Source organism: Coturnix japonica, chromosome 4, assembly GCF_001577835.2.
Source record: "Coturnix japonica isolate 7356 chromosome 4, Coturnix japonica 2.1, whole genome shotgun sequence".
In the NCBI taxonomy this organism is placed as follows: Eukaryota; Metazoa; Chordata; class Aves; order Galliformes; family Phasianidae; genus Coturnix; species Coturnix japonica.
In genome coordinates, this window is record NC_029519.1 from 59,548,047 (window position 1) to 59,575,999 (window position 27,953).

At 40.2% G+C, this 27,953-nt stretch overlaps 1 protein-coding gene across 2 annotated transcripts; it reads left to right on the plus strand.

Annotated features, from left to right (window-relative positions):
• The first annotated feature begins 1,537 nt into the window (after positions 1-1,537).
• USP46 (ubiquitin specific peptidase 46) lies at positions 1,538-27,852 on the plus strand. Of its 2 annotated transcripts, XM_015862297.2 has the most exons (10): positions 1,538-2,009; positions 2,882-3,003; positions 10,821-10,901; positions 11,554-11,767; positions 13,411-13,640; positions 16,347-16,423; positions 19,099-19,182; positions 19,457-19,654; positions 20,493-20,571; positions 21,553-27,852. In XM_015862297.2, the coding sequence occupies exons 2-10, from the start codon at positions 2,923-2,925 to the stop codon at positions 21,652-21,654; spliced, it is 1,146 nt and encodes a 381-aa protein (XP_015717783.1). In that variant the 5' UTR covers positions 1,538-2,009; positions 2,882-2,922; the 3' UTR covers positions 21,655-27,852. The 2 variants fall into 2 exon arrangements, with proteins under 2 accessions (XP_015717783.1, XP_015717785.1); XM_015862299.2 differs by lacking the exon at positions 2,882-3,003 and having other exon boundaries at positions 1,543-2,009.
• Positions 27,853-27,953: the final 101 nt, after the last annotated feature.

Consider the following 27,953-nt stretch of genomic DNA (forward strand, 5'->3'; position numbering starts at 1 on the left):
GGTTTTGTGACCCTAATGTTATTATGTATGTAGATGACTTTATTGCCATGTCTTTTTTCATTTGAAATTATAATCACCTATCAAAATGGTTTATTTGCTTCATCAATTTTCACTGAGAGCAAGCATGATACCCTGCAATCAATCAAAATAAATACCGTGCAGCAAGGAATATAGAATTGGGCTTTCCGAATTAAAGGGATTTGGGCTTAAGAACCAGCTACAGTGCAGTACTGTCAGTCTCTGTGGGCTGCTTTAATATGCATTAGAGATGGAGTCAGGCCTCAGTTGCTTCTGGACTGCAGCTGGGGGTGCCAGATTTTTTAATAATAATCAGGGGCCTTCTCTTCAAATTCAGGCTCTCAGAAAATGTCCCCATTTTAGAATGTTCCCTGTAGGTAATACCTGTGGAGCCCGGCTCTGCAGGCTGAAATTATTACCTTGTAGCAATGTGAACTGGACAGTGTAGCCAAGAGGGAGCTGCCATGTTTCCAGGTGCTAACCAAGATGTCACCAGCTTCCTCTCTTAAGGATCTCTTATGTGTAGGGAAGGAACAACACAGGGGCTTGAAGTTTCTGCTGGAACCAGAGATATTTGCTAAGGAAAGGGATGCTGAGGCCATATCCTAGAATCATGGAATCATAGAATGGCCTGGGTTGAAAAGGACCACAGTGATCAGCTATTTTCAACCCCCTTGCTGTATGCAGGGTTGCCAGCCACCAGACCAGGCTGCCCAGAGCCACATCCAGCCATTCAGCTATGGGGCATCCACAGCCACCTTGGGCAACCTGTTCCAGTGTGTCACCACCCTCTGTGTGAAAATATTCCCCCAAATATCTAACCTAAACCTCCCCTGTCTCAGTTTAAGACCATTCCCCCTTGTCCTATCACTACCCACCCTTGTAAACAGCTGTTCCCCCTCCTATTTATATGGTCCCTTGAAGTACAGGAAGGTCACAAGGAAGTCTCCCTGGACCCTGCTCTTCTCAAAGCTAAACAACCCCAGTTCCCTCAACCTTTTCTCATAGGAGAGATGATGGTAGGTGAACTCCATCTTTGTTTCTCCATGAGATTTGTCACATGGCCACAAGATAACATCCTTGTGCCTCACCACAAGTACAGATTTAAGGCGCTAGTATCTTTTAATGCCCTCACACCCTGGAGGATGGCACGGGCCTTCGTTTATTGCAGTGTATGAAGATGAACTGAGCTTACTGCGTTAGCAGTGTTGTGTAAATGAACGTCCTGTAAATTTGTGACTGAGTGGCAGCGACCACAAAGCACATAGAATAGTCCTTCAAGCTGGGTGTGAAGAGCACATCCCAAAGCACAGTGGTGCTGTCACTGTCACAAGCTGCGTCGCCCTGCCTGCCTGCTCTCCGCCTCGTTGTCCCTCCTGCCTTCAAATGGCATCTCTCGTGCCCTTTAACCCGAGTTCGGCGGCCGCCCCAGGGGCATCGCGGCGCCCCGCACTGCCTCCGCAGGGCACCCCGCGCCCCTCCCCGAGTCGCGTTGGCCGCAGCGGTGCCGGGTGCCGCTCACTGTCCGGCCCGGTGCCGCGCCGCGATGGAGCTGCAGCCGTCGGGTGAGGAGGAGCAGCAGGAGGAGGAGGAGGAGGAAGGCAGGGATTAACGCTGGGCCGGCTGGCGCAGAGGCGCGGCTGAGCGCTCCGGCAGGAGCCCAGGGCCCTGCGGCCCGTGCAGAAGGCAGGGGCGGGAGGAGCGGAGATGCGGCTGCTCCAGCCGCGCCGCTAAAGCTGCCGGTCACTCGCCCGTGGGAGGAGGAGGAAGGAGGGCGGCGAGCTCCTTCCTCCCCGCTGCGCCGCGGGGCGCGGGCAGGCCTTCCTCCCGCTCATCCCAGCCCCGAGTCGGAGCCGCCGTCGCCCCCTCTGCCTTCCTGCGCTCTTCCCACCATGAGCGGGGCCGTTTTCACCTCGTAAAGATGGCGGTGTGGGATCGCTGCAACCTTTAGACTAATGACTGTCAGAAACATCGCCTCCATCTGTAATATGGTGAGTGCCGGCGGGCGGGGCGGTACGGCAGGCCTGCTGGGGCCGGCGGGGGCTGCCCGGGGGCGCCGGGAGGAGGAGGAAGCGGAGGCGGGGAGCCGGGCAGGCTCAGCCGGGAAGCAGCCGAGGCCCGGAGGATCGTCCCGGGGACGGACGGAGGCACCGACGGGAGCGGGGCGGGCGCCGACCGTCTCACGTTGAAGACGGAGCCGCGGCCGCCTGTCCTTCCTCCTTTTCGCCCTTCCTCTTCCTGCCCTAAGAACGCTGCCGAGGAACCCCGGAGTTAGGCTCCGAGTGCGTACCCGGCTCAGTGAGCCCAATAAATCCCTCCAGGCAGGCACCCTGAGGCTCACGCGGCCAGCAGCCCCTGGGGAATGCACGGAACCGGTGTAAGAGGCTTTGGTCCCGAGACTGGGGGCTCCCATAGGAAGTCTCAGCTTCGGTTGCTGTCAGGGATTTTCTCCTGCTGGGTGCCATTCAGAGAAGATTGCTGCTTACAGCTGACTCTCAAAGCACTTGACTTTCTCTAACTCACACTGTGTAATGAGGAAGAAATAAGGAAATATTAATATGTTTGCTTGCTGTGTTCAAGCTTTGCCATTCCCAGCCCAGGAATAGTTGAAAAGACCATTTCTTCACTGTGCCTATATCTGTTTGCAGTCCTGACTCTACTGACTCAGAGCAGCTGATTTGGTTTGGATTTCTAAAACTTCATGGTGGGGGAGAGCTTAAAGTACATCAGTGGAAGTGCACTGAGATGGCAGTACGCTTGCCAAAGACATGAGTGAGTGCTAAGCACACCAGTGCAAACAGAAGAGAAGCCAATTGCTGCACATTTTGTTGGTTTAGTCTGTATTTTTCCCCCTTATTTCCAGGTTCTTCAAGAGCAGCTCCACACAGTTGCCAGCTTCCCTCCATGTGGTGCCCCAGCATGCCTTGTGCTGGCAATGCCACACATACCTTTCAGCTGCCCTGGAGAACGGAGCCTGCCTCCGGGGTAAGGCAGCGGGCACAGCCCAGAGGCCCGACTCCCGCGGGTCAGCAGGGCTGGGGAGGGAGCGTGGGGTGTGAGCTGCTCCCCCTTCTGTGGCAATGGCAGCTTTTCACCGCTCTTAATACCTTCCAGTCCTGGGGGTCAGGGATACTGCAACAAAGCACTGCATGAAGGGGAGCTGGAGGCTGTTAGATGATTGTAAGGCTTTAGCACTGGCTTAAATCCTAGGAGCTCCGTGATTTCTTTCATGTGCTTCAAGCATGTGCTTGCATACAGTCTGCTTCTCCCCAAACCTGCACAGATAGAGCAAAATTGCTGGGTTTATTCTAAAGGTGTGCTGCTCAGCTGCTACCATTAGATCCTGCAAAAGTGGCATGTCAGAAATGGAAGAACTGAAGTCTCACACAAGAGCTCATAGTTCAAGACAATTCTGGCTCGCAGTATCAATGCTGAAACTGAGGGTGAAGTTGATTTAACAGTAATAATGCTTTAAAGCTTATAGAGACGTTGTGTTATACTGGTGACATTCAGTCTTCTCTTCATAACCCATGGGATTATTAATTCATTGTAGGATACAAATGCTGGGCTTTTCAGAAGCTTACAGGAATCTGGGCCTTGAAGCTAAACATAAACTACTGGAGATACCAGTAACTCTGCATTATGGCTCCTCTAAAGATGAGCCCACTTAGATAAAGTAGTGGACTGTAAGAAGAGCTGGGACATCTCTCTGTAAGAATAGGACTTGAGAGTTACACAAGCAAACCTTTTGTTTGTATAAACTATTATTGCAGTTCTAGACTGACAGAAGGTATCTGTGGAAATCTACCAGAGACCTATATTCCCCAGTCTTTTTCCTGCGATATAACATGGTGCTTGAAGAACTGAGCCACTCACAGTCTGTGGCTAAGAAGTAGGCAAAGCAAGTGTAGTGAAGCAAAGAAAGCCAGGGACAGTTTTCAACTTGCTTGCAAAGGAGATCCAGCACTATGTATTCATGGATGAACTCCCATATGCTGAGGGAAACACGGTCAGAACTAACCAGTAAGAAAAACAGGTTTATCCATTCCACTTGGCATGCGTATTAATGGCATATATTGAAATGCGCAACTTCTAGACTTAAAATTACTTTGTTGTTTTTCCCCAGTTTGCCACCCCCCTCTCCCATTTACAATTATAGTAGCATTAGTTATTCGCTGGCTTGGTTAACAAAGCCAAGGAGGTAAAATTACTTCCTCTGGGGCTAGAGGGTGATGAACAACTCTCTACATGAAGGAACTGGTGGCAAAGATGGAGATCCGGCTCCCAGAAAGTTCCTCTTACTGCCTTGCAGATGGTGGGAGGTCATCCGTAGGGCTGTATACTGCCTGAGCACAGCAGGAGGTCTGCAATGGGCAATTACCAGCTTTTGGGTCGGGTAGACACAGTAGAAGCAAAGAAGAATAAGTTGAAGAAACTCTTAGAAGGAATATCAATACCCCATGTCATGTCAGCCTCATAGGCTCTGGACATGAACTAGAGGTGTGATTTTAGACCACAGTACACTGTAATCCTCTTTGACGCCATTTTATGGGATATTCCAGACAATTCAAATACAGAACACTGGTTTAAAGGCAGAGAGGCATGCTGTCATTTTAAGATTGCTGCTCATTGAAACTCCCTGCAGTATATTTCCGTATTTATGAGATTTTGACACAGCCTTGAGTTCATGCAGCAGCCATGGCCTGGGGAATATTACTGTTACGTGCAGCAAACAGCATCTGGCCATTTCAGAATGTATTGACATATTTTTGTGAAGATGGCTAACAAGATCTGTGGGCCGTGTTTCTCCTAAATATCTTTTAGAGTTCTGCTGAAAACAGATATTAGTTTCCTCTTTCATCATTTTATAAGAGTATTTCAAATAATCTGATCTGCACTTCAGCATGCCCTTCCAAATTGATGAGCAGTACATTTTGAACACACACCGATGGCTTCTGGCACAAAATATCTTCTAAGATACCTCATAGTTGCTCTCAGTAGATGTTACATAGATATTCTTTTTTAAAATGTTGCAGTTTGATTAAGGAAAATAAATTGCTACATCTGAAAATATGAATACAGACAGTACAAGCAATGTGCAATTCCAGCATGACCTACAGGAAATACAGAAATGAAAGATGACAAATGTAAGGCATGTGAAGTCTAATTACTGTAGAGTTTTTATGAAGTAACGAGAAACCTTGACAGTATGGCTGCCAAATGGGCACTAAAGTGAGAAAGTATTCTTTCCATCAGAATTCCAAGAAAGATACTTGTAGTATTAGAGGACATGTGAAGTGGGAATCATAGAATCAAGAGGTTGGAAAGGACCTACAAGATCATCTAGTTCAATTGTCCTCCTATTACCGTAGCTACAGCAAGCCACTAAGCCATATCTTGGAGCTCCTCATCCAGACACCTCTTGTGTCACTGCCTCTTGAACACTGCCAGAGATGTCAACTCCCCCACCCTGGGGAAATGGTGGGATTATTATTAATATTATATTAATAATTAATAATTATTAAAATTATTGCTGTTTGCTCCAGGAAAAAGCTCAAATGCCACTAATACAAGAACAAATAAACTAAGAATGGAGACAGATTCATAAGAGAATACTGAATTGCAGTTTGTTAAATGATGCATAATTATGGAAACTTTAAAGGTCAATATTTAAAACCAAAATTGCTTATGGATTTAAATATGGAGCTTGTAGGTCTCCACTAGAATCTTGCATTCAATACTTGTCCTTTAAGGCATATAAGACAGAGTTTTTTTAAAATTTTGGACAGAATAGTCAAGAGATTCAGGATTTTAGGCCTCAGATTTTAGGACTTTTTTTTCCTGATTCTTGGTAACAACACAAAGAAAGAGCTGAAGTTATTCCTGGTATATGCAATATGTTCACAAGTGTTTGGAGACAGTTCAGTGCATCCAGAAAAAAGAAAGAGTCAGACAACTAAAGCCTGTATAATCTGTCTTCATAGTCAGAACACTCTAAGGAAAATAAGCACAATTATTATTTTAAATCAACTGTCTTCCAAAAATACGATCACGTACTGACTTCTAGGTCTGTTCTTTTACTGTTTACTACAATCCTCTCTGTTTTTCATGGCACCCTCTCTTTCCTCTTCTATCTCTTGGCAACAAGAACTCAAAATAGCTGTTCTGATGAAATAATAAAATGTTTATTTGCAGGAAAAAAAGATACTAATCTGGCTAAATTAAACTTTTTTTTTTTTGTTTGTTTGTTTGTTACTTTAAAAATTGCAAAAATGTTACAGATTTGACATTTCATACTTGTGAATTTTGAAGGAAGTGTGTTCAAGTATTCCTGTTTCTCTCTGGAAGTCAAGGTTGTTCCCAGTCCTACGCTGAGCATATGTGATGCATTGAGGACCATTGCATAAATACTGCCCAGTGTGATCTCTCTCACTCTTCTCATACTCTCTTTGTGTTGCTTCTGGTAAATAAGTTTGGATTTTTTTACCATCACGTGCTCTCTTGCCAGTTATTTGTCACAGCCATTTGCTGGTCAGGGTGCCTTCCACATCTTTCTTTACCTTTCTTTTCTCTCCCATTCCATATGCTATGCCTTTCGAAATTCCAGAACTCAGGCTGCCTGGCCCTAAAGCCATATCTATTTTTGTTCCAATTTGTCTTCTACCAGCTCCAGCATCACCCTTAGTTTAAGTCTTCAGTTTCTTCCTCCAGGAAACAACACTATTTCTAGCACATTGCTTTCACTTTGCTTGAATACGAAGAGAAAGAATTTCTAGTTCACAGTTGTGTATGTTATCTGAAGCCCTACTTTGTCATCTTTTGTTGACTTCTTGTTCTTAATATACTTGTTAAATATCTGTTTTCACAATTCAACTTTTATGTTTCTTATGTCTTATTTTGTTTAGATTTTCTTGTGAACAAAATCTCTTTTGTTTCATTCTTTGTATTTTCTAATGTGGTAGTAATTCATATTGTGTTTCCGTTCATTGGGAAAATAGCTATGTAATAGGTTTTCCATAGGTGACTTAGGAATCTTTCCAATTTCTTTCCGGCACTCCTTTTCTTTAACCGAAACATGTATGTATTCCTAGAAAGTTAGTGACATAGCTATAGATCCATCAGAATACAAAATCAGGTCTGATTTGCTATACTGTGTTAGCAGCATCTTTCATTTTGGCACTGTTTATTTCTCATCCTCCATAGAATGATTGCAGTTTGGCTATTTTGCTTTGTATGACTTAATGATTTAATGTGATGTGGGTTTTTCCATTTTTTTTCCGGTTTATTTTTCCTGCACTGTTCTATATAAGCTTAAGTCCAAAGGAATCAGATGCTTTGTTTGTCTGTTTTTGTTTTACTTAAAAAAAACAAAGCAAAACAAAAAACCCACCCTGTTTCATATGATGTAAAGTGCAAGTTAAAATTTTAGCAACATTATCACAGAGTCATGGGGATTGGAAGGGACCTCTGGAGATCATCCAGTCCAACCTCCTACAGGTCACACAGGAAAGCATCCAAGTGGGTTTTGAATATCTTCACAGGAGACTCCATAATCATTCTAGGCAACCTGTTCCAGTGAAAGTAAAGATTTTCCTCATGCCTCCACAGAATTTCCTGTGTTCCACTTAGTGCCCATTGTTCCTTGTCCAGTCATTGTGCAACGCCAAAAAGAGCTTGATCTCATCCATATGATACCTGCCCTTGTAGTGTTTACCAGTCTTCTGCTTACAGAAATGAGCAAAGTGACTTTCTGGGCCTGGGAACAAGGACAATCATGCTTAAAACCCAGTGTAAGTAGTCATGGTTGAACACTGCTATAGATAGACAATATGCACATTTAGCACATCTCTCATCAGACTTTTTTTTTAGCTTAAGCCTGGCTTGAATGTACAGTTTCTGGCTTACTTGGATTAGAATATTACCAACTATTCTTTGTGTCATCATATCAACTGCTTTTGAAGAGCTTGAAATATGTAACATATAGAAATTAATGTTGCGTGCCACGGTTTGAGTCTACTTAAGAGTCTGTCAAGATTTTCGTCCTCCAAAGAATAAACGTAAGTTGCTTTGAAGGATAGGTCTCTTTCCCTACTCTCCTTTTTCTCTAACATATATATTCTTGGACTTTGGTATAAGAAGGCACAGCTCCTGGAGAAGTCAGTGAAGTTCTGGCTGCTTATACAAGGACTGTATTTAGCTCCCAAGTTTCACTGGGAGATGGACATGGAGCTTCATTTTACATTTGCAACCGCCAAGGCCTTGTTTTGTAGAGTGAAGTGTAGCTCACTCATAGAACAGCTGTTGGAAACTTCCTCGCAGTGATTTTGTATGAAGATAAGTTAGTGTACATCATGGATTTGTTTGTTTTTTTTAATGATAGTTTTGTTTGCTAAATCCTGGGTTCTTCTGTTTTTCTCAATCTGTTCAAGATAATTTTAACACTGAAAAAGATTTGTCAGAACCATCTGGTATCCTCTGAAGTAAGAAACCTAAGCCTGGGGAAAAGCAAAGGAGTGACAGTGGAGCAACTAGTTAGCCAAGCACTTATATTCTAACAGCATACACTAACCCGTGTTCTGTAAAAGAGTGGGAGGTCACTTTTGAGAGGTGTTATTTCCCAAGAATTCTAGATGGAGAATTTTTTCCAGCTTAAAAAAATCTTCCTGCAGAAATGGAAAAAAACAACCCGCATCCAATTTCATTCTTAATTTAGAGAATTTAATTTGAATGCTAAATGTATAATTGAAGAAAACTTGTGCTTTGGTTTGAATGCTGTGCCATGAATCTATATGAGGATGGTTTTCTTCAGAAGTTGCATTGATCTTCTATATTCTGATTTTTCTTCTATCAGCCAAGGCTTTGATTACACCAGCAGCTGTTTGCTTTGCTGTTAGTATCAGATAGGCAAATGTCTATCATTTTCCTCCCTCATGGGAACTCAGATGCTTTGCTGAATGTGTGCATTTTTGGCAAGGCTGCCTCTCCAAGCAAAAAAACCTGATCCTCATATGGAACTTACATAATTATCACACTGTCATCTCAGTTGAAACATAGCCAGGAATGGCTTTGTACTGATCCTTCCTTCTCTGAGTTTCTCACTGAGTCTTAGTAGAGCCCTCCAAGGACATCCAACATATTTTTTAATCTTTTCATGGAGCCTTGTGCAGGTGAATTACTATGGTCTCAAAGGGAATGAATGGGAAATATTCTACAGCTGGTCTAAGAAATAAGCTCTGTGCTTGTAAGAGAAAGGAAGAGATTTGGTAAGGGTTTATGAAACACACAAGCTTTGGAGCTTTTCTGGAAGCTGCCAGCTTGAAGAAGCTTCTTTATTTTCAAGGCTTACAGGTTGTTAAGGAGCACCAGTGCTGGGTTTCACACTGCTGATTCCATTGAGTAAAATCACCTTCCTCTGATGGACTGATATGAAATAATAATCTAATAGAGCAAGCAGTGTTGATATTAGGTGCAGGAAGGAAATAAAAGACGGATGTTGAGAAGAAACACCAGAATTACTAAATCTGATTAACACTGCATTTAAAAATTTTAACTGATGAGCTCTCTGAGCCAATATTGAACAAACCTCAGGAGCAAAGATCATTTCAGAGCACTAAGGAAAAATGCTGCATGTAATTCTTTTTTATTCCGAATGGAGTCGGCACGGTCTTGTGTAAATACAATCTGATGTCAGTCTCAGAAAGAAACAAAACAAATACGAGTACAGGAGGCTGCTGGTAAAGAGCAAAAGGATAATGAAGTTTTATATGTTGGTATCTTTGTGGTTGCAGTTTATATGTTGTAATAAAAGTCAGCCAACTGTGCCATTCTTATGTGACAGAAATTACTAAGGCTTAATATATTAATGCTACCTACTGTGGGGCAAGTTCAGTAAGAAAACAGCCCTTCGATGCCAGTAAAGCAATTATCAGACTGAGAACTGGCTAACCAGCATATCTTGAATAAATGTACATAGAGAATACTCCTCCAAATAAAGCATTTTTACTGATGTCCTGCAGAGATCTGTATGTTTATAGAGTAGCAAGGAGTGACAGCACTGGCACTAGCAGCATTGCAGCCTGTTAGCTCGGTGATCTAAGCTTGTTAAAAATAGGCATTTACATACAGTCAAGCTGCAGGTAACACACAATATAGTGATTGTACTTTACAGACCAGTAGCTGTGAAAGCGACTTTACTGCTGAAATGAAGACACAGCTGAATATAATTAGAGGCAGTGACCAAGAAGCATGGCAGTGCTCAGTCTTATGCAGCTTTCAATGTTAGAATAAAATTCCACCTGTATTATGCTTACTTTTAACTTCTGTGCTATTCCTATTAGAGCAAGGTGCTGTTCTGGAGCTCAGGTTTTGTTAAAGTCCTCTGACAAATTAGAAGGGATGCAGAAGAATTTTGGTAATGCTTAGAAAACCTGCTGAACATCTAAAACTGGTTTATCCAAGATAACTTTAGAAGTCAAGTATCTTTATGAGACAAGAGTGTAATGGGATCCAGCTGCTTGAGTACAAGGTATGAATTAAAGGAGAGGTGTGTGGGGGGAGGACCACTGTTGCTGTGATCTGTTCACTTCAAGTCAGCCATCGTCACAGCACCCAGGTCAGGCCAGCTTCACTACCTACAATTGCAAATATTTGTGTTGGCTCAGGTGACTGTTGTGCTTGGCCATAGTAGGGTAGAGTTAGCTTGGCTCATTGTAACTGAAAAGAAAAAGAGCATTTCTCTTCTGATGCCCATGACTTTATTTTAGATTTTAATAGTTTACACTAATTCTTCCCTCTTTCCTTAGGGCACCAATGCCTCTGCTCTGGAAAAAGACATTGGCCCAGAGCAGTTTCCCATCAATGAACACTACTTTGGATTGGTCAATGTAAGTAACATTTTCTATGGACAAATGCTATATAAAACTATGTTTTTTGTGAATTTTACTTTTTTTTTTTTTTTTCATTTCAATGCTGCTGTAAGGCAGGATCGCCTTGTGTTGAAAAAGTGCTGTGCCCGTGCCAGTTTTAGGCAGAATGCGCTGCAAAACTGTTTAAAGACGTTTTGAAGATAGCTTCATAGTTCCCAGAGAAAACAGTTTAGTGTTCTACAAATGTTTCCAGTGGTTAGAACGTAAACTTGATAAAGTTAGAAGTCTACTTTACCTATAAGGTATGAGGGACAGTCTCTAATTTTTGGTAGAAAGTTATGGAAGTGTATAAAGGTTCAGATACAGTGATCTCCGAGGTCTCCTACTGAGCACTAAGATGGAGCCTAGCAGGAATATACTGATATATGGGAGCAAGTATAAGGAGATCCATTGCAATAAATGCATCTCCTGCAAGTAGAATTTTTACATTATATCTGAGTTAAATTAGAACACCATAATTTCACGTGTTTTCCTATGCATTGTTGGGATGGGTGTGGAAATATATTCCTACAGCAGCCACCTGGCAAAATGGCTGTGTCACAGAAGACAGATGTTGAGTAGTTTCTTGTGATGTACAGAGATTAAGATTGTTTTTGCTTTTACATGGCAGTTTGGAAACACCTGCTACTGTAACTCCGTGCTGCAGGCATTGTATTTCTGCCGGCCATTTCGGGAAAATGTGTTATCATACAAGGCCCAACAGAAAAAGAAGGAAAACCTCTTGACTTGCCTGGCAGATCTTTTCCACAGTATTGCTACTCAGAAGAAGAAAGTCGGAGTTATTCCACCAAAGAAGTTCATATCAAGGTTACGAAAAGAGAACGGTAAGTGTGGAACTGGAATTCTCTTAGATATCTGTAAGCTGATCAGGGAAATCTAAACATTGGGTAAGGTGGTCATATTAGTCAGGTGGTCAGGTTAGGTCTGGAAAGGACTTTTAGCAGTTTTTTGGTTTTAGATACTAATATTATAGTAGCTGTTACTCAGTGTTATGCTTGAAATAGCTACGCCAGATTTCCTGAGTTCTCAGAGGTCATTTAGTGCACGGTATGATAGATCACACTAAGCAGTCAGCTAAGGCTGGGAAGAGGGTGGCATTCTGCCCCAGTTTTTTTCTAACTTTTAATGTGGCATGGCAGAGAGAAACGCTGCGGGCAGCTGGCAGTACTAAAGCATTGTGGCCTGCTAGGGCTACAGGCATTTACAAGCCCAAAACACCCTGGAGGGCAGGAAAATGTGTTTGGGGGGTTTTTCAGTGGACTGCATGTCAGCCACTGCTGTTGTTCCTAGGAGCATTGGGTGCAGTCTGACTTTGCAAAGCATCAGCCCCTTTTTGAGCACCACACTGGCAACAGTATATGCCTGATCTTTTAGTGTTTCTTCCTAAGGGATGGTAGGAATGTCTTGAAGTAAGGAAGCCTGCCACACAGTTCCTTTTCAGCCTGGATTCATATCAGTGTGGGTGTTGTGCTTGGAAACAAGGGAGCTTTGAATGAAGAGAAGAAAGAATTGTGAGTTAACACCTGGGAAAAATTGCCTCCTGGTGACAGCATGTAAATGGGCAGACTGTCCATTGCAAAGCAGGCATTGTAAACAGTGACAAAGTCAGCTCCAAATCATCTTAGTGATAAATGCCCCTACACTGCTGGGATCACCTTTTGGGACCGGGTCTTATGTTTTCAGCTTTTTCAAATTAGGGCCAGATTTGGGATATATTAATGTGCTTCTGTGTTCAGGCTGGCTGCTGCAAAGCTGAGAACTGTACAGTATTTATGAGGAAATCCATGTGGGCTTTTTCCAGGAGTAGAGGAATAAAAACACACATTTCTTGGGAATGCAAATTGTTTTTCTTCAGCATGGTGGGCAAGTTAAGCCTCCACTAGGGAAGAAGCCTGTTTTTCATCACCACTGGGGTAGCCTATGCTCCAGAAAGCATTTTGTATGAAAGAGAAGTCTGTCCTCATCAGACTTGTGTGTGAAAAATAAGCTTTGTCAGATGACATTATTATTAATACTATATGTTTGCATCCAGCATCTTCATTTTCCCCAGCCAAGTGTTGCACTGTCCAAACTCAGTGATGTAGAATGTATGGGTGGGAATCAGTAATGCCTAATGTTAAGCAGTGGGTGTAAAGAATGAATGTAAGTTGCCTTTGTAGTCACAGATTTTCTTGTACAGTGGGCACAGATAGTTGGCTGCACTGAGGACCACCCTCTTGCTTTCTTCACTGACTGTAATGGGAGCCTACACAGCTTACTCCAAATACAACCCTGGTCTTTTAGACACACTAAAATTATGTGAGATGAAGCCTTCCCTCAAAGCAGCTTCTCTGAATCCAGTGTACTTTTCTTTGGCACAATTCTAAGTATTTTGCTGAGCAAGGATTCGGAAAACAGTGGTTTTAGTTTGATTTCTTGAAATAAAAGGTATACTGAGCTGTAGAAATCTTGACTCTCTTCTTCACAGATCTCTTTGACAACTACATGCAGCAGGATGCCCACGAGTTTTTAAATTACTTGCTGAATACAATCGCCGACATTTTGCAGGAGGAGAAGAAACAGGAGAAGCAAAACGGGAAGCTGAAAAATGGCAACATGAACGAAGCTGAAGAGAACAATAAGCAAGAACTCACCTGGGTGCATGAGATTTTTCAGGGAACACTGACTAACGAAACTAGATGTTTGAACTGTGAAACCGTAAGCATTGGGATAGATTGTTTTTTGGTTGTTGCCCTTTAATAGATAGATACATTTTATATGTATAATATATGAATCTTTTCAGACATCTGAGAATTGTGGATATTCCTGTAGACTTTACTTCTTGAAGTGAGTATATTCTTTTCTAAAAATTTATTTTTCTAGGTGTTTCTTGGCTAGCCTTTGCCAAGTCTGGCTGTCATAACATGTAACTCTACACTTAGAACCCCTGCTAATTAATCGGTATCCTTCTCTACCACTGTAACTTCAGGAGAAGGTATTTGCATTGTTATTCCAAGAACCAGTGGAAAATTAAGATGGATTTGCATTCATTCATTTTGAAGAATGTGGCTGACAAAGGATTTATTATTAACAAACCGTATGTGTTCTTTTGTCTTCTGAAACATTCTTAAAAGAATGGTGGAAGTCTCTTATATTTGAAGTCTCAGAAGATTGCAACTTAGTTTGCAAATCTTACCTAACTTTTGCTTTGTGAAAGGGAGGTGTCAAGGATGAACTAGTTTTCTCAGCACCTTCTATAGCTGATAGAGTTTGCAAAGGATCTTCTTCAGGAATCTCTCTCCATCTGTCTCCAGGCTGTTCTGTGAGATAAAAGTCTGAGCAGTATCAGGTATTCCATCTACACAGTACAGCTTGTTCTCATTCCAGTCCTTGCACTGAGCTGTTGCAATTGTTTGTGCAGCAGTGTTGTAAATCGGGCCAACAAACTGATCTCTCCTAAGAACAATGTTTCCAACTCAGACTAGTATTGCTACTGTGGAACTTTTCTAAAGAAAACACAGCTTTAGATTATCTGCATGAAGGTGGAAGGAGGTGCCCAGAGAAATCATCTTCCAACAGCAGGCTGAAGTTTAATGTCTATCTCTAGGCAGCCAAATTTAGGTGAGATAAAAGTCTAGAAGAACATATCCTGATATTCTTTAATCATAAATGATAACACTGTACTCCAAGAAAATGACTTCTTGGGAGCTTGTGTTCAGGGACAGGGAAGAGTGATAAAGTGACAATCAGTTTGGGAAATGGGGTGGACCAAATCTGGAACAAGGCTGTCACAGAGAAAATGTGAGAGGAAGAGACTGAAAATTAATTCTTTAGTATATTTCTATTATGATAGCTCACAGAGTAGTAGCAAGACTTAAAAAAAAGTGGAATGATAGGATTTTTTTGACAGACAAGCTTCTTCAAACATTTGTGGCCTGGTTCTCAATTAACATCCTATGTTTGCTCAGTCAAACTGTAATGAACAAAGTGCTGCTGCTGTAGGAAAGCATGTCTTAAGCTTCCTCTGAATGCAGAAATATGGTGTTCTGCCCAGTATATTTCTACAGTTGTTTATGTTTTTCTTTTATTATGGTACCTCGAAATCTTTGGGAAACAATAAAATGAATTAAAAGGTGATGAAATATGAATGTATTGTGCCTGTGGAATCATTCAGATTCCAGTAGTTCTCATTCTCACAAAGAGTGCAGTCTGAATATGTGTTTCCAGTGACTTCTAGTCATAGTTGTATTATTCTAGCTTGAATGGACTCATCTCCCCCTTGGAGTAATATGTTACATGCTGAAATCAGTATCAGGATTCCTAACTTCTTAGTGGCATTCAGATGAAATGCTTTATTTGCCAAAGACTTTTCCAAGAATTAAAACTCCCTCTTGATATGCCGTATGCCTGACAGACCTCTACTTCCAGCAGCAGAGACACAATGTTCTCTGAGGTTTTGTTGCTCTATTTTTGAATTCTCTCTATGTGTTTACACTACAGCTGATTGCTGCCAGTTTTGTGGTTTCCTCTGCTCTTCAGATAGAATCATATCTCAGAGAGGATTTTTGCTTGAAGAACTGCTGTTCATTTTATTGTACTTTATGCCTCTGTGCATCCTTGATAATATCAACATTCATCCTGCTAAAGGTGTTCCTCTGGGTTCAGGGTTGATTTGGACTTCATTCACCATGTTTATGGGATGACATAATGTGAAGATGAGCTCAGAGCAGTACATAATTCCCACACCCACAGACCTGCAGAAATTTGAGCATAGATGTTTGGGGTCAGAACAGCAGATTGAGCCCCTCGCTGAAGTTCTGGATTTGAACTAAAGAAATGCATTCACACAGAGCAAAATATGGAGTGTTCATACAACATTTTATGAACAGAATTGGTTGTTATGATTATGACTAAATTCATCTGCAGTAATTATGCTACAGTCTTAGTTAATCTCATCTGAAAAATAACCAATATTCACAGTATTCACAGTATTCTTAATAGTGGAAATAATCATGTAGGGTGTAAACAGAGATTACATAATGTAATACATTATACACAGATAAAATTCTAGTATAATAAGGAGCTGGGCTGTATAGTGTAACAGTAGAACATATGTACTACATCAACCAGAGCTAACGTATGGAATGATGCTCCCTGTTGAGTGGAAGCAAAGTGCAGTCACCAGCCCGTGGTCAGTGGGTTTGGATAACTGGAGCAGACAGAAGTTGGAAACTGGATCAGTCTGGTTGCTTATTTGGCAGAATAAATATCTAGGAAAAAAAATATATATATTGAAATAAATACTTTGTGTAATTTGTTATGAGAAACTGTTCCATCTTTTATCATTTGCACATAGATATATACAGCATTTGGATGCAGGATGTTTTACTAAATCTGCTTTACATGTATATTTTTTTGCTACAGGTTAGTAGCAAAGATGAAGATTTTCTTGACCTTTCTGTTGATGTGGAGCAGAACACATCAATTACACACTGTCTAAGGTAAATGAATGCATCCTTTTGATGAATGTTTCTGTCTGACTTTGTTATATTTTCCAAATCTAGTAGATGCAGTAGAGAGAAGTGGAATAGAATTGTGTTTTGAACTTTTCCTAAGCAAAAGAATATTACTTTAAGCTGAATTCTTCCTCTAGTGACAAAATACACATTAATGTATTTTGTTTTACTCTTGCTTTCAATGTATGTGTTTGGAAAAGAAAAAACAATTTCTCTCTTGGGGAAAAATTGATTGCCTTGTCATCTGGAAGAATCGCTGCAGAATAATAATTGGTTTCAAAGAGGTTCGTGTGTGCTTATCTTTAAGCTTTTAGTCAAGTGCTTTGTTGATTAGGATTTATGTGTGTATTAAAAGTCAGTGTGTGCTTTGTAGAGCACTAAAGTCCTTAGAGGGCAAAAGATTCCCAAAGTCTTCTTTTGTGCCATGTAAATTTCTTATTCACATCTCATCCTAAAATTATAGTGATAACTTTTTAAGTCAGTTCTGCTCATATTTCATGCCTATTTATTAAACAAATCCTTCAGAGATCTATGTGATTTTCAGATTTGCATGAATGGTTACTCTGAGGGATACAAAATATCTGGACTTTTGGCACTGACGCAATAGGCAGGTACCTATGTTTAAGACAGTATATTACTGCTTTAAAGTAATGATTATGAATTGGCCAAATTACTCATTCAAGCTCCAAATTTGCTGCCAACATTTAACAACTGCTGAAACAGCTGTTCTGGAATGCCTAGGAAGCGTTGCCTGATACCTCACATCAACTATGGAGTTGCAGAAAGAGAAAGCATACAAGGTATAAACCAATTCCTGAATCAGATGGCAGTGATTTCTCTGTGGACACAAGTGTCCTGAGAAATAGCTATTGCAAAGGTAACTGCTCTGCTGTGTCTTTACAGCTTTAAAAACTACTGCATTGAAAAGGTACATGGGGTACACGGGGTTGGACTCGATGATCTCTAGAGGTCCCTTCCAACCCCTACAATTCTGTGATTCTGTGATACATTAAAGAAAATCCATGCAATACAACATTTCAGTAAATGAATTCTAAAAATATGGGAGTGTAGAGGGTCAGTGATGAATTAGCATGTCCTGAGAGAGTAAATTCCTCTTTTTCGTTAAAATGCCATATAAACAGATGCAGATTGGCCCATTAATGGAATAGGAGGAAGTTAGAAATGTCTTGCAACTCATTCTGCAGTTGAGGTTTCTGAAGCCTGTAGCTCTTATTTTTAAGTGTGAAACAAGTTTTAGGAGTACCATGCTGAGAATTCTTGATTGATGTAACAACTACAGAAATTGCACTCTTGAAGGGCAAAAAAAACATTTAATTTTCCTCCATACATCTCTTCCCCCAAGAAAATACTTACTGCTTGTATGTGGGCTACTTGTTTTTTTCTTGGTACAGGCAAATAAATTAATATGCTGAGTCAGTAAACAAGTAATGCCTCTAGGTTCTATGACTGTGTCTCACCTGCTTTAGTAGAATACGGTAACAGCCTTTTAGGCAGAAGGTAGAGGATAGATAAGAGGGTAGTTTGATTTAGATTAGATAATGCAAAGAAAGTATTCTCTTTGAGGGTGGTGATGCCCTGACATAGGTTGCCCACAGAAGAAGCTGAGTGCCATGGATGCTTCATCCCTGCAAGTGCTCTAAGCTGGGTTGGATGGGGCTCTGGACAACCTGATCTAGCAGGAGATGTCTCTGCCCAAGTAGGGTGTAGGAGCTCCATAAGCTTTAAGGTCCCTTCCAACCCAAGGTGTTTGAATGATAGAATACTCTATTTAAAGACCAGTCACAAAAAAACCTCCTGTGTCTAAACTGGACGATAGGTGCTTATGCCTGCCTTTGCAGTTCTCAAAACACCTGCCTAGTTGCAATGTAACACTAGAGGTGGCAAAACAAACAACTGTCATTTTTTTCCTGTTAAGATTTTTAGACACCTAAAGTTCTGTTCCAAAGCGTATAAACGTTGAGACTTCTGACAAATCTTTTCTGCGAACTGTGCAGCACAATTAAGCCAACTCTGCCTCCCTTCAATAGCTCTGTTTAGAAATTTTTCTAAGCATATTTACTTTAGTGATATATACAAAAACCACCATACTAGCTGACGCTTTCCTTTTTAGATATCATAAAGGTATAACCACATAACTTCTGGATAAATGTTCAGAGGTTGGGGGATGCAGAAGCCCAAGTTGAGTTTATTTTTCTGCATAAGAAAATTCAGGCTTATCTTACAGGAGAACACTATAAAACGTGAACTACCTGGGGATGAAAGAAGTGTGCTGGAAGATGTTCTGTTCTATAAATAAGTTGAAAAGGCACTGGATGGGTGCCTATCTACACTGAAATCTAGGCAGCTCCTTGACATGTAAGAGATGAGGATATAGGTCCTATTTAGAGACAGTTGACCCTTTTCTGGTATTGCATAGAGAGTCTCAGCACCTAATGCAAAGCTGTCACTACAGCCAGATACTGTAAGTCCCTTTGCAAATCCCAGTACAGTTGCTTTTAGTGCTTTAGAAAACTGGATTTCAGTGGAAACAAGATTTCATCCTGTGTGTCTTTTTAGGATTCCAGTTCCACAGTCCAAGCGTGGCACTGGGGCAAAAGCATTAAGAACTTTGTGGAACTGATAATTGTATTTACTTACAGAGACTTCAGTAACACAGAGACATTATGTAGTGAGCAGAAATACTACTGTGAAACCTGCTGCAGTAAACAAGATGCACAGAAAAGGTAAGCAAAGAGCAAGGTGGTTTCAGTATCTTGCTCCTGGACTTTGACAAGCCTTCTTTTTAACATTTATCAAGTTTCTAGAATTTACACCCCACATGCATTATCTGCGTGGGCCAGAGAACTTGCAGACAGACTCAAGGCTATCACACCACTTAGTGTAGAAGCTACTGCTAGTATACTACTGTTTCTTACAAGGTGTTTTTCTAATGCAAACATTTATTCATTAAGAAAGAGTGGCTATGAATTGGACATGTGCGTTCTTATGGTTTCACAGGATGCGAGTAAAAAAGTTGCCAATGATTCTTGCCTTACACCTCAAGAGATTCAAGTACATGGAACAATTGCACAGGTATACTAAGCTGTCTTACCGTGTAGTATTTCCCCTGGAATTACGTCTCTTCAACACGTCTGGTGATGCTGTCAACTTAGACCGAATGTACGACTTAGTAGCTGTTGTTGTTCACTGTGGAAGGTAAGACTCCTTCACATATATCCCAAGCTATTACAGGTTCCAGGCATTTTGTCAAGGATGAGGCATGCCTGACAAAATGGAGGGAGAGTGCAAGAGGGGATATAAGCTGTGCTGCTGCCCCAGCTTGTGTATATCTTGGCCTGAAGTTCTTAGCTACCCTTTCTCACAGTAAATCCGTACCTCTTTGAAAAACAGTGCTTCAGTCTCCCAAAGTCACCAGACTGAAATCAGGAGAAAGGAAGGAGGAAGCTGACTCTTTCCTCATCACTCCAGTTAGAGAGCTTGGATCCAGAAGGGCTATGGGCTTTTAGTATGTAGGCTCTGCAGCAGATCGGCCTGTTCCTGTCAGGACAATGAAAACGATACCTTTGTTAAAGCTTCTCAGGAGCGAAGCATTGTCAGACATGAAACAAACAGACAAATCCTTGGGGCTAGAGAAATATCTTGTTCTCCTTTAATCTCAAAAACAATAAGTAAGTTACTATTCATGGCTGATATTTTCAAACAATTTCCCCTTAAAATTAATTCGTGTCATTTTAAAAATATTTGCCATAGTTGATGCCAGCTATGAGGAAATTGTTAAGTACTGTGTAGATCAATTTGCAGATGGTCATAGCACAAATCAAAACAGCACATTATGCATTTAGTTGACTAGGTCATTGCAATGAGGCAGAAAAAAAGAGAACATATATACTGTACTGCTAGAAATGGGTTTACTGTATTCTTCTTAGCATGTAACTATAATTTTACTTGCTTTTTTATGGACATGTGACTTATCAAAATCGACCCAGTAGTACTTTCTAGTGTTATATTGGGTTTTCTTCATTTACCTTTTCAGTGGACCGAATCGTGGGCATTATATTACTATCGTGAAAAGTCACGGATTTTGGCTCTTGTTTGATGATGACATTGTAGAGGTCAGTATGCTGAAGGCCATGAGCACAACATTTGAGTTTATGTTCTCTTTGTTTGGAATTAAAATTCTGATCCAGATCTGTGTATAGATTACTAGTCTGCAAAGCCACAGCTTGGTTGTAATGTGACGTTTGGCATGGCTCTGTCAGGAAGATAGATTGCAAACAGAATGATTAATGGTGTAGTTCTCACCCTGTCAGTGTAAGAGAGAGCTGTTTTACTTTAAAGCAACATGAAACATTTTTAATATTGCATTTTGAGTGTTTAATTTAGAATATTTTTTTAAGCATAATAAGATCAAGTTAATTCATTAAAACTTAGAACATATAGGAACTATTTTACAGTCTGACAACATCACTTGGCAAAATTAGGTTGATTGAAGTTAGGGTTGTTTGGAGTTTTATTTCTTCAACAATTTGGAGGTTATAAGAGCATCTGAACTTTGTAGTCAGTCTTGGATTGTCTGGATGAAAATTAGTGAAGGATGTGGTCTACAGCTATTACAGGTTATCTACACATAGCACAATTCATTCCCAAGCAAACCCTTTATGTCACTGTGGCACCTGGCATAACTGGGGTCCTGAGTTTAGTTCCCCAGGTTTAAATCCATTGGAGTAAATTAAGAATTGGATCTTCAGGACCATTGGAAATTAAGCATGTCTTGAAGAGGGTTTCTGTCACTTTTCAGAAAGATGAGGCCACATTTGAGTTTTTTGTTTACTACTGCATTCCAAACAGACTGTGTTAGTTGAAAAAGCCTAATTCCTTTAGGTTCTCCAAGGTGAATGTTCCTATTGATTTCAATGACAGCAATCAGTAGGGTTTAGCACCTGAACACTAATTACCATTTCACTGCAAAGAGAACTTGCTGATTGCTGCTCTAAAACATATAAATGAATTTGCCCTCTGTTTCTATATAGCTTTTTAATCTATGCTTGGCATTTCTTTTAGCAATACGTTAAATGATTCTATTTATTTTACAGAAAATAGATGCTCAAGCAATTGAAGAATTTTATGGACTGACCTCTGATATATCAAAAAATTCGGAATCTGGTTATATTTTATTCTACCAGTCAAGAGAGTGACTTGGGAAACTGTGACAACTGCACACAACAGCTCTGCAGGCAAAGAAGGTGATGGCCCAATGAACTGACTTTTACAAAGACCTCGTCTTGTATGGCTGAAAAACTATATCTCCTGTCTCTCATTAAATGGCCTATGTGCTATTCACCATAACTGTTCATTTTTGATGTACAGAACTTTCTTTCAGGCAGGGAGGGTAGTTTGTTGTTCTTAAGTCTAATTGAGAAGTTAATTGTAGTCAGTTTTTAGTGGAATTTGTATGGAATAACATAACGCATCAAAAGAATTGGACTATTAAACCAAATCCAGATAGAGCAGTATTTTATATGGAAGAGCTCACTGTGTTTAGCCCAAAGTTGTTAAAAGCTTTCTAAATGATTTTGGAGTGCATTGACTTACTTAACCAATTTAAATATAAGGGGGAAAAAATCTGCTTCATAATTACTGGAATTGCCATAGGTTGGGTTTTTTTTTTGTTGTTTTGTTTTTTTATGTGCTACTCTCAACTGTGAAGGAAGTTAATCTTCCAAAATCATTTAAGCTTTGGGGTTGTTAAAAACTTTCAGTGTATAATGTTAGGCCTCAAGTTCACATAGAGGAATATAAATTACAATGGAACTAAGCAATATTGTATGCCCAGTCAATGTGATAGTACAGGTGATGTGAGATTTCAGAACTTACAGAGCACTGGAATAAAGTCAGTATGATGACACATGTAACACACAGATGAACTGCATTTATAGAGATTAAGTTTATTGTTCTGTTAAAACAATATAATACGTTCTTGACTTGAGTTTTCAGATATAACAATGCTGCTCTTGTACAATATATCTGCGAGGACTGAAATTACACAGTCCAGCTACAGGTGTGCTGTTGGTACACTACATAAAACAGGGCTCCATCCTACATTATTATTATTATTGAATATTAGACAGCATTTTGATCAGACTAAGTTCTACTGTTTCTGATTTTACTGGGTGAATTTGGCTGGCTATGTAGTCGTACAGTGGTTAATAAAACCATCAAACACACATACTGGAATAAGGCAAAGAAAGAGTGTAGAAGAATGTGTCAGTAGGGTATGAGAAGGAATAGAAAGCAGGATGAGACACAGGTAGCACTAGGTATCTCTATTGCTTGGTTTGACACAGTTGTACAGTGCTTGAACCTTATCACCCAAATGCCTATCCAAATTAAATCAACAGCATAAAACCTCCTGTTGTCTTAAGGGCAACCAAGAACTGGTTCTAGTATTTGCAAGGACACTTTCTCATCTCACAAAATATATTTTTAATTGTTACGTTTTATTCACTCTCGTTCAGTATTTATGAGACAGTGTTGCTTTTGGTACTTTTCTTTTAGAAGCCTGGTAGTCAGTGTTTCAGAAAACTGCTTCTGAACCACAGCTAAATCTATTTTAGTTTTCTGTAGGAAAAATATTTTTCCACTGTAATCTACTGTGAATGTGAAATATCTTCTCATTGAATAATGGGGAAAGTGGAATACTAGCTTCTACACCAACGTTGATTGAAAAGACGGATTTATCTATGGCCATTTTGCAAACCAAGGAAATGTAGCACTTTACACTGAAGGAGGAACAGAAGTGAGCTTTTCATATGACATTTTTTTTGTGGTTTATCATGTCATTATACTAGTACAAAAAAAAAAAAAAAAAAAAAGATGTAGAGTAACCTCGGGGTCCTTGGGTACATGAATAGCGGAGCTCTTCAGAGATCACTCATGTGAATGAAGGTTGTTATGCAGGCTACAGATACGCATAATTAGGATGCCATTCTTGTTCTTGTATCGATGATGGAGTGAAATGTTCTGTCTGCAACAAAAAAGACAGACATTCTACAGGAGAAAAGTTAAACCTGTAAATCCTTATTTGATGAATTCATTTATGTGCATTCCAAATTTCCACATTAAAAATATAATAATTAATTGCCTTTTAAAACAAGAGCATTTCCTGCTCATGAACGAAGGCAGCTTCCAGACCAGCATTCGCCAGTGTTGGTCCAAGGGTCCGTACTTCATGGCCTAATGCTGAACATTCATAGGGCATCCTTCAGTTTCCAAACAAGCAACAAAAAGGCATCTTTAATGCAGCTCATGTTTATACATGAAGTCATTTTGCATAAGAATAACATTAAAATTGGTCCAATTTTAGGATATTTGTTAAATTTTTTTGAATTAGCTTATCTGACAAATTATTAATTATTGGTTGGACTGGATGATCTCAGAGGTCTTTTCCAACCTTGGTGATTCTATGAAGTACTATTTAAATGATAAATTATAGAATGCTCTTTGCTTTTCTCCAGCTGCAAGACAGCTCTAGGTTGTAAAACATGCAGATAATTGCTACATGTTATTGAGAGCAAAATTCATAGAATGAATTTACCATCAAGTATGGAAACCATGCTCAAAAATGAAGCACCCAAATCTTCTGCTATAACTACCAAGAAATGCACAAGATCTATGACAAATTATTGAAAAGGTTCATCTCATGAAAGATCATGGAACTGATATGACACCAGTCCACCATCAGTGTTCTGACATTAACTCTGAAATATCACGGAATGCTCACGTTATGCAAGTAACGGCTAAATTAAGGGGTATTTCTTTCAATCCCAAAACGTTGCACTTATAGTTCTATACATCATATCCAACTTACAGCACGCTGAATGTCTTGACTTCAGTCTGGCAAAAGCTGTCCATCACAGTTTTGCTTCGGGCAGGAGAAGTTCTGGCCTATGCCAAATTAAAAACACCTGTGTGAGTTTTGCAGGATTAGGATTTTTGCAGGAGCAATAGTATGATCTACAGTGTTTTATTTGATTAAATAAAATGCAGTCCTTCCTCTCATGCTTATACATACACATCCAGTTCCTTACAGAAGAATGGTAAAATATCTAGGACAATCACAGCTTTTCAGCCAGCAAACTGAAAATAAAAAGATAGTACACGTCTAACAGTGCCCTGTGCTTCCCTAAAGTTGCTGCTTATATAGCATTTGGTTTTGAGTGTATTAGGCCTAATGGCATCTGAAGTTCTCTACCTCTTTCACGCCCTGCTGCTGCTGCTAAGTGTTACCCATTTAAAAATTACCATGTTCTTACTCAGAAAAGAACAGTTCCATCCTATGCCGTTTTCCCACCAAACTGAAGGAAGCACTGCAGTGTGGATTAATCGCTTATCTTAGAGGATGAGCTCAGACCTTAATTTTTCTACAGAGCAAGCTGTCAGGGTTTTATGTAATTTCTATTTCTGAGACACAGCAGAGGGAGGCAGGAGAAGGAGTGATGGAGAAGCATCTCAGTGAAGCAGAACACCTTGTTGCAGTCCCAAAATGACTCTCATCAATTCTGTATTAATCTTCAGTAACAGCAGAGAAACAGATATAACATCTTAAAGATCTTATTCCTTTAGCAGTTGGGGTGAAGAAAACAAAAGCAGTAGGTGTTTCCTTCATGTTAGACTAAGATATTAAAGATCAAAGCTGCAATTAGAATCTGTGTTACATGGTGGCTCCTAAAGTGCTGCCACACCTCTCTTTCATCATCAGACATGACTTGTTACAGCATCATGTATGTGGGACCTGAGCTGATAACTTGCAGCTACCTGTGATGTGATGCCTCTCAGCAGCAGACCCTTCTTGTTTTGCCTCTTTGTTTTTGCTGCTTGTGGCTGGTGAGTTGGAGCAGTGTCTTGCAGCTGAATGTGTATTAGAAATATCAGGTTTTAGTTTTAGCTTCATTCCATGTTAGTACTTTTTATCAAATTCTGTTTTAATTTATTTCTTTTATTGTTGCCCTGTTAATGTATCTGTATAATAATTTAAGCGGTTAATAATATTAGTTCTCTATTTTAATTTGTATGTACTTTGAGTTTTTACATGTAAATAACCCAAGCACTTTAAGCATTGATGTCAATCTTGTGAAATTCCAATCAGCTTATCACTCTGCTGTTGGCTTTTTGCTTTGTATTCTTTTGCTTTGGAACCCTTTGCTTATGATCCAGCATATCATCTAGTTACAACCCAATTTCCATACCTATCTTTGGAGTTCTAGTTGAGTGGAACTTCGGGAAGACCGGATTTGTTCATACATATTTGTTCATAAGTAACAAGTATGCAGTATTTACTGCATGCCTGTCCTCTCAGCTTGTATAACAATACATACCTGATGAATGCAATAGCACTGTATGTTTCACAGTCTTAGTTGCACTCTTACCTGCTAGCCCATCTGGAAACAATTGCAATCCTTCCATCTGTTACAGCTATCAATAATCATAATGTTGAGAAGCTCCGCTTCTTACAGGAAAAGTCTTTTGTACTAAACAATGAAGCCAGTATTCTACCAATAACGCACGTATTGCTCTTTGCCATTTTATCTGCTCTCTGTGTAGTCTCAAACATGAGCAACCTGAGGAGCTGCATTTATTTGTGACCTTTGTGTGTACAGCAAAGAGAGAAATCTTTTCACATGTTTCCTCTCCCCACTTTGGTTTGTATAAAGGGAAGATTGGAAGCAGGGTATGTGCTGGTGTTAAAACAAAATAGCATTCCATCTATCAGAGGCACTGGACATTCCTTATGGAGCAGTGCTGGTGTAGCCATGTCAGAAAACTACTTCATTTTTCTGGAGCAAGATTTATTGTTAGGTTTTTAGACATAGTATTCTGTTTGATCAATGAAAAGCCCTGGACTTTTTCTGTTGCTGCATTATTTTTTCTCAGTTTAACATGGCACTGAATATTTAAATGTCCCTTGGCAAGCCTCAATAGACATGCTTTTAATTTCTTTCCAGCTAACATGCATTACTTCAAAGAGATTACTTGAACCCAGCCACAAGAACAATTTAGATTAACACAGCCCTTTTGCTTACCAGGTCAGATAACACCTACCAGGAGGTATGTGCCCACCTGATGGGACCAGCTGGGCTAAACCAGCACCTTTTCACACACTAATGATCCTTTACCCCCTAGGAGGTTTGTTTGCTGGCTTTGCCTGAGGGATTTAATATAAGACTGCACATAACTCCCTTTATTTCACGGTCTCAGAGTTGCTATAATTCTTTAATAAATCTACTTCATTGGGTTATCTGGGCTGGGAGTATTGCACAATATATAATAAATTAACTTTTCTGTGCCATTCACAATGGTAAGTTTTGGCAGCCTAATGCATATGATGAAGCCTGTTACAGGTGGCAGCTTCACTATGTTTAAGATTATTGAATAGCAAGAGATTATTCTGTTAGTGTAGTAGTGCTGTAGGTCTGGACTGACATGTAGCACCTTAACCTCCAGCTTACCCAGATGAAATTGATGCTTTACATTCTAGATAACCTTACCCCCTTCTCCCAGAGGTTCCAAAAAGGCAGAAGCAAACCCTCTGAGAAAATGCCTTGCAGTTCACTAAACACCTTGTCTGCCACAGTAGATAATTCAGAAGTGTTTGCATTCACTCTCCCTCATCCCCCAAACCCTTAGAACATATACATTCCTTAAAGAGGCTGTGCTCAAACATCAGCTTTCTATTTGCCACTGCATTCATATTCTAGAGTCCCATGATGGATTCTGTTCATGTAAGATGTTATTTTCTCATCTTCTCACAGCTTTTGTTCTAACTGTAAAAGCAACTGCAGGGCTGCTGTATTACACATTCAAGTGCTTTTCCTAGAGATTATTTTCCAGCTTCAGTGGCTTTCATTAAAGAGCACTAACAGGAGCTTTGGGAGTAAAGTCAACATCACTGTCTGAACACGGGTGTAGGGAGGGAAGAAAGAAGAGCAGAGGCAGGAATATGGAAAGAGCTGGTTTGTCTGATGCTTTGAATGTGTATATCTGTAAATACATAGTCCCTATCTAACCGGTCCTAAAGGTGCAATGGTAGTAGAACTACTTACATATTTTGTGCTAGTTTTTTAAACAGAGTAAGAAGTAGTAAAACTATTGGGCATACAACTGGGGACGCATAAAAATACTGAATTTCTTGTAAAGCATACAATACACAGTGTGTGTGTATCGGAGTATCTACTCTTTTTAATCATGTACATGTAATTAAACCATGCACTACCTGCAGAACTGTAAGATAAATCTCATGTTGGATATTAAGGTTGTAACATAAGAAATCAGTATTTTCTCCTGTTAACATGTTTATATTTTACATAAAATAAACTCCGTAGCTGATGTTGCTTCCATTCAGCTTGCTTTGAATTCATCTGGAGCCAGACTAAGGCTCCAAACATTGATGTTAATGGCCATAAGAATGCTTTTGAGTGCGAGGTGTGGGTGTGCTTAA